The sequence below is a fragment of the Mustelus asterias genome, unplaced genomic scaffold (assembly GCF_964213995.1).
Source record: "Mustelus asterias unplaced genomic scaffold, sMusAst1.hap1.1 HAP1_SCAFFOLD_243, whole genome shotgun sequence".
Classification (NCBI taxonomy): Eukaryota; Metazoa; Chordata; class Chondrichthyes; order Carcharhiniformes; family Triakidae; genus Mustelus; species Mustelus asterias.
In genome coordinates this window covers 171605-186722 of record NW_027590214.1, presented here as the reverse complement: position 1 = coordinate 186722, position 15118 = coordinate 171605, and the positions used below count along the sequence as shown (strand labels likewise).

The 15118-nt window shown below is 47.6% G+C and overlaps 1 protein-coding gene across 1 annotated transcript in view; it reads left to right on the top strand.

Moving 5' to 3' along the window:
• Positions 1–8127: 8127 nt before the first annotated feature.
• Positions 8128–15118, top strand: part of LOC144485885 (uncharacterized) — an 83003-nt gene continuing 76012 nt past the window's right edge. The window contains exon 1 of the mRNA XM_078203963.1: positions 8128–9121. Coding sequence (XP_078060089.1) covers positions 8235–9121 — 887 coding nt within the window. The 5' untranslated portion in view covers positions 8128–8234. The remainder of the gene's footprint in view (positions 9122–15118) is intronic.

Below are 15118 nucleotides of genomic sequence, written 5' to 3'. Positions count from 1 at the left end.
AAATTTGAGCCCACAAATAAATACTAATGTCCTGGATGAAAGTCAAATAAATCTGCTTTTATGTTAAACAAACAATTTGTTGAAACTTTTTATTATCTCTGACTCAAGTTTGTTCCTTTCAAATGGCTCTCCCTCTCCCCTGTCTCCTCCATTGTGACCCCCAATAAAAAGTGTGATGAACTCATGGAGCTTCTTTGTCACTCGGATTGAGCCAACCCAATCAGCTGCCCCTGCTGCTTCCCTCTCTTCCACCCTCCCACTGAGCCAAACTAATGTATCTAAAGCCTTTCCCTGTCTGAGCCCCGAACCCACATCTTTCAACAGTTTCTTTCCTGTTTTGCCCTGACTCTATTTCCACTAAATTGCCGACCATCCAACTTCCCCATATTGGCTGATATTGTTAATGATTCTCTCCCTCTCTTCTGGTTTTGTTCCTCTCATTTTTAAATACACAAACATCACACTTTCTGAAAAAAAAACCCTTTGATCCCACTTTGCTTGCAAATTATGGCCCCATCTCCAGCCTCCCTTTCCTCTCCAAAGTCTTTGAACTTGGTGTCTCCCAAGGATATATACTTTTGGTCTCCTATTTGGGCAGCAAGGTGGCATGGTGGATCGCACTGCTGCCTCACAGATCCAGACACCTGAGTACAATTTCAACCTGTGTGGAGCAAGCACATTCTTTCTGTGTCTGTGTGGATTTCCTCCGTGTGCTCCGGTTTCTTCCACACTCCAAAGATGTGCAGGCTAGCTGGAATGGCCATGGTAAAATGTATGGGATTACGGGTATAGGGTGGGGAGAGGGACAGCAGATTTCCTTACCCAGAGGATGTTAGTGAGCAATCAGCAATGGTTTCATAGTCAGAGCATTGCCCTGGGTCTCTGGGTTACTGCTCCAGTGACAATATCACTATGCCACTGCCTCTTCAATGTACACACATAGTGAAAAGGCCATTCACCTGCTCCGTGTGGGAAAGAATTTGTGCATCCACTTTGAAGGGCTGTGATCACAATAACCTGTCTTCCGGACTGTTGTGGTTGTGGTGGATATTTAGTAAGGATACTACAACTGTTGTGGAGAATCAAAGACACAGCTCCAGTCTGATACAGACCTTGTACATAAAACCAAGACCTGATCGCATAAACCCCAGTGCAATCTGACAGTGATTTGTCTTTCACAGGTCTATTGGACACGACCTCTCACCTGACAAGTACATGGGATTCTTTCAGACTGAAACATCCCAGACAAGTGATAATTATGAAAATTCAGGATATGAATGCCTTTTCTTTGTAATTCCAACATTCATCTACTCTTAACCATAAGACCATGAGACATAGGAGCAGAATTAGGCCACTCGGCCCATCGAGTCTGCTCCGCCATTTAATCATGGCTGATATTTTTCTCATCCCCATTCTCCTGCCTTTTCCACATAACCCCTGATCCCCTTATTAATCAAGAACCTATCTATCTCTGTCTTAAAGACACTCAATGACCTGGCCTCAACAGCCTTCTGTGGCAAAGAGTTCCACAGATTCACCAATCTCTGGCTGAAGAAATTCCTCCTAATCTCTGTTTGAAAGGATCATCCCTTTAGCCTGAGGTTGTGCCCTCTTTAGCCTGAGGTTGTGCCCTGGAGTATTCTGGTTAACACACTGGAATACTCCCTTTGGCCCTTTAGGATAATGTCACTGCAGTATGACATAGGGCGGTACGGTGGCACAGTGGTTAGCACTGCTGCTTCACAGCTCCAGGGTCCCGGGTTCGATTCCCGGCTCGGGTCACTGTCTGTGTGGAGTTTGCACATTCTCCTCGTGTCTGCGTACGTTTCCTCCGGGTGCTCCGGTTTCCTCCCACAATCCAAAGATGTGCGCGTTAGGCTGATTGGCCAGGTTAAAAATTGCCCCTTAGAGTCCTGAGATGCGTAGGTTTGAGGGATTAGTGGGTAAAAATGTGGGGGTAGGGCCTGGGTGGGATTGTGGTCGGTGCAGACTCGATGGGCCGAATGGCCTCCTTCTGCACTGTAGGGTTTCTATGATTCTATAGTATATGAGATCTGCAGAAACATTCAACTAAATTCTACCAGGCACCTGATATGCTTAACTGTGGAAACCCTTTTCCATTAAGGTCTCAGATTACTACAACAGATATGCATTGTTCTGACTCGACCAGCTGGGCTGTGGAATTAATTGGATGGATCTTCCAGAGAGCCAGCAGAGTCATAATGGGCCAAATGGTTTCTATTTATGCTGTATCATTCTCTAAAAGAGTGAATATTCAGTATCAGGGACAGAGAGAAGAACCAGTGACTGTGCGATTGAACCCAGCCAGGATCAGCACCATAAAGGGAGGAGTGAGAGGGGCACGGTATAAAAGCTTTGAAACTATTGCATGGTCTTGCAGCAGAACTTTGAGAAATGGAGCACAGCAGATCACCAATTCTCAATATTTCATTAACTTACCTCATGCTGACAATGTTATTTTGAACTAACTATATGAAGTTTCAATGGCGGTTATTACCCAGCATTCGCTGCGGGTGTGAAAGTGCCCTATTCACTCCACAGGAGCCCAGTATGCAGACGCAGCGTTGTATCTGGGGCATGCGCAGTGTCACTTTGCTCGGAGCCCTGCGAGTGTGGAGATGCTTATTTCAAGGGGTGAGAGTCGGTGGGGCGGAGGGAGGAATGGAGCCGGGAGTTGGGGTGGGGAGGGAGCAGAGGCTTCATAAACATCTGCTGTTGGCCGCAAGGCCTGAATAAGAGCCTTCCGGTCCCGGGTTTGCAGCTGCGGGGATTTTATCCGGGATCAGGCCCAGTGCCGCGGCCGCCATCTTTGTTTAGCGGGGAGCAGAGCGCATGCGCGGCCACTGGGCGGAGCTTCAGGATTTGGGTGACCAGGAGAGACAATGTTTGAGTCATTGACTGACAGGCCGGGTTCATGGATGCTGCCTTTCACCTTCTCAATTTGCAGCGGCGGCTCGCCGTCTTTTATACACTTTAATCATACAGACATTAGCGGTTACTTCGTCGTTAGCTTTGGGTGATTACATGTATTTAGCCAATTGGGCTCCCCGAGCAACAATTGACCTCCAATCACATTCCTTCAAAAACAACCATTAACAAAAACCCACAAGTTTCAGTTCCGCTTTATCTGAAGCTAAACGGACCATCTGGACCTATCGGTCTGGTTTTTTTTGTCTGTTCTGTATTTTTTATTCAATAACAGGATGTAGCTCAAAGGTTAGTTCGTTATTTAGTTAGCAACAGAATGATCTTTGTTAACCACAGGATACGTGCTGGGCGCAGCCGGTCCTGTAGTCACGTACGCATTAACTTTCAAAGGTCACAGTCTTAATTTCATTCCAACAATCACTTCTCATTTAGCTAAAATCCAATGAGCATAGATGCACCCTGCCTAACCTTTCCTCATAAAACAGACCCCTTCATGTCCGAAATCAGCTCGTGAACCTTGTCTGAATTGCTTCCACTGTAAGTATATTCCATCTTAAGTAATCTTATGCTAGAAAACAGGAGGAGAGAATGTTATGGATTTATATTCAGGACTGACAAATGACTGTTGGGGGTGACACAGTGGTTAGCACTTCTGTCTCAAAGCGCCAGAGACCCGGTTCAATTCCAGCCTCGGGTGATTGTATGGAGTTTGCACATTCTCCCTCTGTCTGTGTGGGTTTCCTCTGCATGCTCTGGTTTCCTCCCACACTCCAAAGAGTGGGTTGATCGACCATGCTAAATTGTCCCTTTGTGTCTCAAGATGAGGGGGAAGGAAAGGATTAGTGATGTACGTACATCAGGTTACAGGGATAGGGCCTGAGTAAAGGTGCTCTGTTAGAAACCTGGTGCAGACTCGATGGGCTAAAAGGCCTCCTTCTGCACTGCAGAGATTCTGTGATTTTGGAATCTCCTTTTACAGATGGTTAGAAGAAGAGGATTTTTACAGCAATCTCAAACCCCAAAAAATGTGTATTTCTTAATTTCAAGCCACAATTGACACATGACTCTTGTAATCTCCTTTTGCAGGGAGTTAGAATATTTGCACTTGACGGTCCGTGAGGGGGGCGTGGTCATTCACTTGCTGAACGTCTACACCCCAACCGCCGGACCGCAGCAAATGACTTTCTATGAGAAAGTGTCCGCTCATCTCGACACCATTGCGGGGGGTGAATGCATTATCCTCGGGGGAGATTTCAACTGTACCCTCGAGGCACGGGACCGCACCGGCCCCTCGCTGCGCACCCCGGTGATGGTGAAGTTGCGGGACCTGCTCGGGTCCCACGACTTGGTGGACATTTGGAGACATCTCCATCCTGGCTCCAGAGCTTTCAGTTACGTGAGGCCTGGAGTCGGAGCGTCCAGGCTCGACCGCCTTTACATTTCGAGGGCGAACGTGTCCGGCGTGTCTTCGGCTCCATGCGGCTGGTGTCGTGCACGGACCACAGCCTGATGTGGGCGGACTTTGTGCCGTCTCGCGTCCGGCGGGGGTCCGCGTACTGGCACTTTAACAACAAGCTGCTGGAGGACGAGCGCTTCCTGGACTTGTTCCGTCGATTCTGGGCCGGCTGGAGAAGGAAGCGGGGAGGCTTCCTCTCCTTGAGGCTCTGGTGGGATGTGGGCAAGACTCACGTCCGTACCTTCTGTCAGGAGTACGCAAGGGGGTCGACAAAGGGACGGAAATCCAGGCTCGAGGAGTTGGAGAAGGAGGCACGTCTCAGTCAGCCCGACGCGGACCCGGCCCTGTGTTCGGAGTACAGGGAAAAGAAGGTGGTGAGGTCGCGGCTCCAGTTCCAGGTGGACCTGGACCGCGGCTCCCCCTTCTTCTACTCGCTGGAAAGAGGGCGGGCTAACCGTCAGCAGCTCCTTACGCTGCTGGCCGACGACGGTTCCCCCGTCTCGGATCCCGAGGGCATCCGGGCCATTGCCCGGGATGATTACACCTCCCTCTTCTCTCCGGATCCGTCCAGCGAGGATTCCCGCAGACCTCTGTGGGAGGACCTGCCGCAGGTCAGCCCGGAGGGCGTCGGCAGGCTTGAAGCCCCCACCACCATGGCCGAGCTGACCGGCGCCCTCAATGGCCTCAGTCGGGGCAAGGCCCCGGGGCTGGACGGGCTGACAGTAGAGTTCTCCTGGGGAGCGACTACGCGGGGGTCCTGGGGGAGAGCGTCGCTACCGGGGAGATGCCCCTTTTGTGGCGCAGGGCCATCATTGCCCTGCTGCCCAACAAGTGGGATCTATGCCTCCTAAAAAACTGGCGCTCGGCCTCCTTCCTCAGCACGGATTATACAATCTTTGCCAAGGCTATTGCTTCATGCCTTGGATCCGTGCTGGACCACATGATCCACCCTGACCAGTCCTACACGGTCCCGGGCCGTTGTATACACGATAACCTCCAACTGGTCCGGGACCTAATCGGGGACGTGCTCGATGGCGGAGGGGCGGGCTGGATGAGTCCCCGCGTGCTGGCTGAGTGCGTGGGGACGACCGTCCGGCGCGCGGCCAAAGCCATCCTAGACCTTAGGACGGTCGTGCTCGGCCCCGAAAATATAAACTCGAGGCGGCGCAGGCGTGCGGTGGGATCCCGCCCGAGCGTTCCCCTGTTCGGGCGGAATTCCACATTGGCCCAAATCCTCAACCCCCCTCCCTGGGTGAGGTGCCCCACAGCCTGAGCCGCCTCGCGGAAATGCCCTCCGTGCCTTTTTCTCCCGCGCGGATGCGTTTCCTGTGCGGGCTGCTGCTGCACACCCTCCACTACCGCCTCCTCGCCTGTCGCCCGGATACACCTTGGCGGGCCTTGTTGCCACCGGGCGGCGGAGGTCCCTGCTGGAGGTCCCTCTATGGAGGGATCTCCCCCAATTACGTCGGGGACCTGGGGTGGAGGGTGATGCATGCAGCAGTTCCGCACAACCGTAGGATTCACTGGTTCACGGGCTCCGAAGACTGCCCTTTCTGTGGCCTTGCAGAGTCCGTGGACCATGTCTATCTTGTGTGTCTTAGGCTGCACTCCCTTTTTGTTTCCCTAAAGAACCTTTTAATGATGTTTTGTTTGCACTTCAGTCCCACGCTCCTGATCTACAGACACCCGGTGCGGATATAACGCACCCCAACCCCTGGGCATTGCAGGGGTTGGGGTGTGTTATTGACCCTGATAATCACATTTTAATTTGATGTTTTAAGTTTCCTTTGTACTTTGATTTCTGTTCGGGCTGTTCCCCCTCCTTTTGGGGAGCTGCCCCTTTTACTTTGTCCTGACTTAATTTGAGTTTGTTTAATTGGTTTGACCTAAAAAGGGGTCCAGCATCTTTGAGTAAAACACTTTCTTTTCAACCCCTTTTCCATTTCTTTTCTCATTCTGGGGGAAATTGGGGACTTGCAGCAACTGGAGGGAAAGGAAGTGAATCCAGGGAGGGTGCAGACTCTGGAAAGGTTGGTCCAGGTTTCTCTCTCTCTTAAACCAGAAAATGATCCATTTCTGCCCACTGTTTGCTGTTAGCCAATCTTCTATCCACGCCAATATGTTATCCCTGCAGCATGAATTTTTATTTGCTGCAATAACCTTTGATGTGGCACCTCATCAAATGTCTTCTGGAAATCTGAGTACAGCGCATGCACCAGTTTCCCTTTATCCAATTCCCGATGGGGAATTTTAGAAAATTGAACAACACATCAACTATCTCACTCTGTTAAGACCCGAGAATGAAGCCCAGCAGGACCCGAGGACTCATCAGCCCACAGCTCCAACAGTTTGCTGAGGACCACTTCCCTGGGAATTGTGCTTTTTCAGAGTTCATCCCACACTTCTGTTTTCTGATTTCCAGCTGTTTCTGAGTTTTAACTGTATCCTCTATTGTGAACACCGAGGCAAAATACTTGTTCAATTCATCTCCCAGCTCCTTATTTTTCATCATCAATTCCTGGACTCACTTTCTATTCGACAGTTAAGAAATGAGGTGGAGCAAGTGACTGAAGTGTCAGTCAGGGAGCACTATTGGGAGCACCAATAGTTTCAAAATAGTTCTGGAAAAAGATGGGACAGGTCCACAGGTCAAGGCCCTAAACTGGAGCAGGGCCACTTTTGTGGGCATTAGGCAGGATCGAGCAGATGTCGATTAGGTGAGTTTGTTTGAAGGGAAAGGAATGACTGGCAATTGGGAGGTTTTAAAAGTGTGATATCAAGAGTCCAGGGGCAGTATATTCCTGTTAAGATGAAGGGAAAGAATGGTAAATTTAGGGATCTCTGGCAGACAAGGGACATTGAGGCTCTGGTCGGGTAAAAGAAGGAAGCATACATTGGGTTTAAAGATTAAAGAAAATTCCAAGAGGTTCTATAGCTATATTAAGAGTAAAAGGGTGGCTCGAGAGGGAATAGATCCCCTTAAAAATCAGTATGGCCATCTGTGTGTGGAGCCACAGGAGATGGGTGAGATTTTTAATGAATACTTCTCCTCTGTGTTTACTGCGGAGAGCACCATGGGTGCTAAAGAAATAAGGGAAACAAGTGGTGATGTCTTGGGCACACGCATGTTACTTGGGAGGAGGTATCTGCAGCCTTATAAAAGCAAATTACTGCGGATGCTGGAATCTGAAACCAAGAGAGAAAATGCTGGAAAATCTCAGCAGGTCTGGCAGCATCTGTAAGGAGAGAAAAGAGCTGATGTTTCTTGTCTAGATGACCCTTTGTCAAAGCTCTGAAACATCAGTTCTTTTCTCTCCATACAGATGCTGCCAGACCTGCTGAGAATGGGGAGAGAGTGTGTGGGATGGAGATTTACAGCTTTTGGGGAATGAGAGAGGAAAGAATGTTCCGTAGAAATTGTCTGTTCTGAATTTCTATCCTGTACTGACACTGATGACTTTTGGAAACTCATTTTACAGGATACTGAAAGAGGAATCACAGGCCGAAATCTCAAACGTCACATCCTGACGTGACAGAATCGTGTTCCTTGGGACCTCAATATCATCGGACTTTGAATCCGGAAGGAGAAATGATTGTCCAGTCTGTCGATTTGAAGAGATTTGAAATGTCAGTGTGAGTGAAAAAGCATCAACACACTGCCACACTCGAGTGAGAGCGTTCCAATGAACTGACTAAAGAGCTTTAACCAGTTACACAGTCTGAGTAAATATCACACCATTCACAGCGGGTCGAGACTGTAATCTTGTTCTGTGTGTGGACGAAATTCAACTAATTGTCCACCCAAGACAGAGGTAAGGACACCTGCACCATGGAGAAACCATGGAAATGTGTGGACTGTGGGAAGGGATACAGAACCCCATCAGAGCTGGAAGCTCATCGGCGCAGTCACACTGGGGAGAGGCCGTTCATCTGCTCTCAGTGTGAGAAGGGGTTTAATCAGTTATCCAGCTTACGGGCACACCAACGAGTTCACACTGGGGAGAGACCATTCACCTGCTCTCAGTGTGGGAAAGGATTCACTCAGTCATCCAACCTGCGGACACACGAACGGGTTCACACAGGGGAGAGGCCGTTCACTTGCTCTCAATGTGGGAAGGGATTCACTCGATTATCCGACCTGCAGATACACCAGCGAGTTCACACTGGGGAGAAACCATTCACCTGCTCTCAATGTGGGAAGGGATTCATTCAGTTATCAGACTTGCAGAGACACCAGCGAGTTCACACTGGAGAGAGGCCGTTCACCTGTTCTCAGTGTAGGAAGGGATTCGCTCGATTATCCGAACTGCGGACACACCAGCGAGTTCACACTGGGGAGAAACCATTCACGTGCTCTCAGTGTGGGAAGGGATTCACTGTGTCATCCGACCTGCAGAGACACCAACGAGTTCACACAGGGGAGAAGCCGTTCATTTGCTCTCAGTGTGGGAAGGGATTCACTCAGTTATCCAACCTGCAGACACACCAGCGAGTTCACACTGGGGAGAAACCATTCACCTGCTCTCAGTGTGGGAAGGGATTCAGTCGGTCAACCCACCTGCGGACACACCAGCGAGTTCACACTGGGGAGAGGCCCTTCACCTGCTCTCAGTGTGGGAAGGGTTTCAGCGTTTCATCCCAGCTGCTGAGACACCAGCAAGTTCACACTGGGGAGAAACCATTCACCTGCTCTCAGTGTGGAAAAGGATTCACTCAGTTATCCAACCTGCGGACACACCAGAGAGTTCACACTGGGGAGAGGCCGTTCACCTGCTCTCAGTGTGGGAAGGGATTCACTCGGTTAACCCACCTGCGGATACACCAGCAAGTTCACGAGTGATGACAGTGGTTGGATTCTGCTGTTATTGTTTCTGCTCTCAGTTGCATCCAGGATTGCATTTTGTTCATTCTCACAGTTGGTCAATGGGAAGGGTCAGGGGGTTTCTTTGTGCTGGACTGGCTGGTCTCAGCCTCCAGTGGCTTTTTGTGAATACCTGGTTTCAAATGTCACAAGGATCACAGAGTGACAGGGTGTTAGGAAGTTTCGAGATATTTAGTCAGAAGAAAACAGAGGTTGGCAGTGCAAAGGTACATTTCTGAATGGAGGGCTGTGACAAATGACGTTCCTCAGGGATCAGTGCTGGGACTTTTGCTGTTTGTAATGGATATAAATGATTTGGAGGAAAATGTAACTGGTTTGATTGGTAAGTTTGTGGACGACACAAAGGTTGGTGGAATTGCGGATAGCGATGGGGACCGGCAGAGGATACAGCAGGATATAGATCAGTTGGAGACTTGGGCGGAGAGATGGCAGATGAAGTTTAATCCGGACAAATGTGAGGTAATGCATTTTGGAAGGTCTAATACAGATGGGAAATATACAGTAAATGGCAGAACCCTTAAGAGTATTCATAGGCAGAGGGATCGAGGTGTACAGGTACACAGGTCATTGAAAGTGGCAATGCAGGTGGAGAAGATAATCAAGAAGGCATATGGCATGCTTGCCTTCATCGGCCGGGGCATTGAGTTTAAAAATTGGCAAGTCATGTTGCAGCTTTATTGAACCTTTGTTGGACCGCACTTGGAATCAATTCTGGTCACCACACTACCAGAAGAATGTGGAGGCTTTGGAGAGGGTACGGAAAATATTTATCAGGATGTTGTCTGGTGTGGAGGGCATTAGCTATGAGGAGAGGTTGGAGAAACTTGGTTTGTTCTCACTGGAACGACGGAGGTTGAGGGGAGCGACCTGATAGAAGTCTACAAGATTATGAGGGGCATGGACAGAGTGGATAATCTGAAGCTTTTTCCCAGGGTGGAAGAGTCAATTACTGGGGGCATAGGTTTAAGGTGCGAGGGGCAAGGTTTAAAGGAGATGTACAAGGCAGGTTTTTTACACAGAGGGTGGTGGGTGCCAGGAACCCGTTGCTGGGGAAGGTAGTGGAAGCAGATAAGATAGTGACTTTTGAGATGTGTCTTGACAAATATATGAATAGCATAGGAATAGAGGGATATGGTCCCCGGAAGGGTAGGGGGTTTTAGTTCAGACGGGCAGCATGGTTGCTGCAGGCTTGGAGGGCCAAAGGGCTTGTTTCTGTGCTGTAATTTTCTTTGTTCTTCGTTCTGTTTGGAACATCCCAAATGCCCATCCAATTTCCTTTTTAATTGTTTATTGTCTCCACTTCCTCCTCCCTCGTAGGCAGCGAGTTCCAGGTCATTACCATTCGCTGCATCAGAATATTCTTCCTAACATCTCAACCCCCCACTGCCCCCCTTGCACCTCTGACCCAAAATAAGAAATCTGTGTCTCCCCTCGTCCTTGTCCCTTCAGCTAATGGGAACAGCTTTTCTTTGTCCACCTTATCTAAACCTGTCAGAATCTTGTCCACCTCTATCAAATCTCCCCTCAACCTCCTTTGCTCCAAGGGGAACAACCCCAGCCTGACATCGACAATAAAGAACAAACTAACAGAATATGTTACTGTCTGAAATCAAATGGGATTGTTTAATTTCTGTTTTAAAGATATTGTGAAGATATTGTCCTGGACAATAAAGGAATTGGAATAACTCACCTTGGGAGTGGTTGAATGGAATATATCAATCTGATATCCACGTACAGTCTCGTGAAAGTCTGGAATATGCAGCTGGAAGTCCCTTCCTAACAGCACTGTGGGTGGACATATACCTCAGGCATTGCAGCAGTTCAAGAAGGGGTTGGGGTTGACCATGGCCAAGGCAGCTACATACAGCCACATATTCTGTTATAATTGAAGGGGCGGCACGGTAGCACAGTGGTGGGGTGGCATGGTAGCTCAGTGGTTAGCACTGCTGCTTCACAGCTCCAGGGACCTGGGTTCAATTCCCGGCTTGGGTCACTGTCTGTGTGGAGTTTGCACATTTTCCTCGTGTCTGGCTGCTCCGGTTTCCTCCCACAGTCCAAAAATGTGTGGGTTAGGCTGATTGGCTATGCTAAAATTGCCCCTTAGTGTCCTGGGATGCATAGATTAGAGGGATTCGCAGGTAAAATATGTAGGGATATGGGGGTAGGGCCTGGGTGAGATTGTGGTCAGTGCAGACTCGATGGGCCGAATGGCCTCTTTCTGTACTGTAGGGTTTCTATGACTGCAGATTGAATGTGAGGCATTGTGGGACTGGACTATCTTGACCATATTCCTGTGACTGCCCGGAAACTCATGTCTATTTTAGTTTATAATTGAGGTTTTCTGGGAATAAGTTAAATGCGGAAATATTAAGCATCGCCTGGAGGGATTTGGAATAACTGAGAATTTTATCCCCAGATAAAGAACAAAGATTTTGCTGGAGTTTGGGTGTAATGTGTTTGGGATTTTAAATCAACAAAGATGTTGCCTCTAAAATCAGTCCTTGTAAGTTGGCTTAAAAAAGGTTGTTATAATGAAGGATCTTGGATCTTATTTTAATCAAGGAGTTGTGAGTTTGTAGCGCTCTGTCGCTTTAAGAAGCTATCGCTGCAAGAGAGAATGCTGAGGATTCATTGTTTGAAATTGACGAGCTGTGAGAATCTGTGTGTTTTGTTTGTTTTATGTGGATGTTTGTTGATATGTTTTATCATTGTTTTGGGCTACATTTGTTAAGGTTTATCTTTCTGGCGATTAACCTTATCTTGAATCTTTAATTAAAGGCATTTTTGGAAGTTTAAAAACAGGATCACAAGAACGCTTAAGTAATTAATTTTGGTTATTGTTGTTGTAAAGCACATGCTAAGTTTCTCTGTTTGTGTATGGATGATATTTGTGGGTTGAACGCTTCAAGCTTTGAGGTTTTCTGTCTGTGATTTAAATCAAACAGATTTCTAAAAAAGGAAGTGTGATTAATAAAACTTTTTTTGTTCAGAAGTTATGAACCTGGAGCCATATTTACTGGCCAGAGACAGGATTCCAGGATATTTTACTAAACATGTGGGAATTTTAATCCGGATACAATTCACACATGTGAGAATGAGAGTTTTAATTTGTAATGGTTATTTAAAATTTGACACATGTGAAATGATTCTGACCAATCCTGTGTTGGATTGATCTTGGGTTAAACTTCCTGTCAGGTCCAAAGATTTATTCCTGACGCAAGTAACATAAAGAAAAGTAAATTCTGGAATTGGATACTGAAGAAAAGAGTTTAAAAAGAGAGAGTATTAAATAGAAATGTTCCCAGACCATGTGGTCATTAGATTAAAACAAGGGAAGAGTGCTGACGTCCATTTGAGAACTTTTAATCCACCCCATTTCTAACTAAGGGAGTCTATGTACAAAGAAAGCCCAAGAAAGACCCCCCCCAAGGGGGGTCTGGAAAGCATCATGATGGGGGAACCTGTCCATGAGATGATCACAAAGCTCCATAATGCCCAGATACTAATTTTATTGAGCCTATAATGTATGTAATCTATCACCATTCTGATTGGATTGTGTCCAGCTGGGATGGACTGAGTAACTGGATAAGAATTGATGATATTCTTTGTTGGGTGGAGTTACACATGGTCAGCCCCTGTGGCTTCTCCCCGCTGGCGTAACTCAATAAACTGTCTGTCGATTGAATCAGGCACAACACACTGGGAAGAGATACAAAGTGCCCTCTCCACTGGAAGCTCATCGGCGCAGCCACACTGGGGAGAGGCCGTTCACCTGCTGGGTGTGTGGAAAGGGATTCACTGATTCATCCACTCTGCAGAGACACCAGCAAGTTCACACTGGTGAGAGTGCATTCACCTGCTGTCAGTGTGGGAAGGGATTTACTCGGATATGAAGCCTGCAGACACACCAGCGAGATCACACTGGGGAGAGACCATACAGCTGCTTTCAGTGTGGGAAGAGATTCACTCGGTCATCCCACCTGCAGAGACACCAGCGAGTTCACACTGGGGAGAGGCCATTCATCTGTTCTCAGTGTGGGAAGGGACTTTGTCATTCATCCACCCTGCTGAGACACCAGCGAGTTCACAAGTGAATATGGGGATGAGAGTCTGCTGTTATTGTTTCTGCTCTCAATTACATCCGGGACTGCATTTTGTTCAGTCTCACAGTTGGTCAATGGGGAGGTTCGGGGGGTTTCTTTCTGCTGGACTGGCCGGTCTCACAACTTTGCCTCCAGTGGGCTGATGCTCTTTGAGTCTTGTTGCAAATACCTGGTTTCAAATTTCACAAGAATGACAGAGTGACCGGGTGTGAGGAAGTTCAGAGATATTTAGTCAGCATTTCTGTTTGAAATGCCCCAAACGCCCATCCAATTTCCTTTGTAATTGTTTATTGTCTCCACTTCCTCCACCCTCGTAGGCAGCGAGTTCCAGGTCATTACCATTCGCTGCATCAAAATAATCGCATCATAATTACACCTCCCCCAATTATAAACCTTGCCCTGCCGTACGGCCCTATCCCTCTCCATTGCAATAACGAAAGACACCGAATTGTGGTCACTATCTCCAAAGTGCTCTCCCACAAACAAACCGAACACTTGGTACTGGGTAATGAAATGGGCCAAGTCCAATGTGGCCCCACCTCTTGTCGGCCTATCCACATATTGTGTCAGGAAACCCTCCTGTACACACTGCACAAAAACTGCCCCATCTGAACAATTTGACCTATAAAGGTTCCAATCAATATTTGGAAAGTTAAAGTCACCCATGACAACTACCTTGTGACCTCCACACCTATCCATAATCTACTTTGCAATTTCTTCCTCCACATCTCTATTACTATTTGGGGGCCTATAGAAAACTCCTCACAACGTGACCATTCCTTTCCTATTTCTAACTTCAGCCCATATTACCTCAGTGGGCAGATCCCCCTCGAACTACTTTTCTGCAGCCGTTAAAGTATCCTTGATTAACAATGCTACTCCTCCACCTCTTTTACCACCTTCCCTACTCTTACTGAAGCATCTATACCCCAGAACTTCCAACAACCATTCCTGTCCCTGTTCTAACCATGTCTCCGTAATGGCCACAACATCGTAGTCCCAAGTACCAATCCACGCTCCAAGTTCATTTGCCTTATTCCGGATGCTCCTTGCATTGAAGTAGACACACTTCAACCCACCTTCCTGTCTGCCCGTACACTCCTGCGACCTTGATACCCTCCTCAGTACCTCACAACACTCAACACTGGCTTCTGGACGACAGCTCGTTTTCCCATTCCCATTTGAAAGTTTATTTTTAGAAAGGTAAAATTATGAATAACACTGATGACTTTCACTAACTCCATTGGGTGACCACCCCAAGTAGAAATGTGAATCTTCCTCGGGGTCCTGAACCAAAGGGGATTTCCCAAAATCCTGCCCCAGGGGCACTCAGTACCTCCACAACTAGAATCCAACCTGCAAAGCCCAAGATCACTCAAATCCCACTGAGCATTTTAACACAGCTCTCAGCTACAATACAGGTATAAATGTTATACTGTTAGTCAGAACACAGAACATTGTTCAAAAATTCCTATCTTGCCTATGTAGGTTTATTATTAAAACTTCACCCAAAGACTTGTCTGTAATCCAGAAACTGTTTGTTCCTCAAACAAGTAAACAACCTTGCTGATATTAGAACCTTGATGTGGAGCATTTGATTAACATGTGATTTTACTCTAACGCAGGGGTGTTACATCTATCACCCCTTTTACTCAATCTATTCATTCACTCTGGCATTTTCCCCCTTTTCCTCATTGGCTTAGCACAAGGTAGTTAACTTCCATCCCC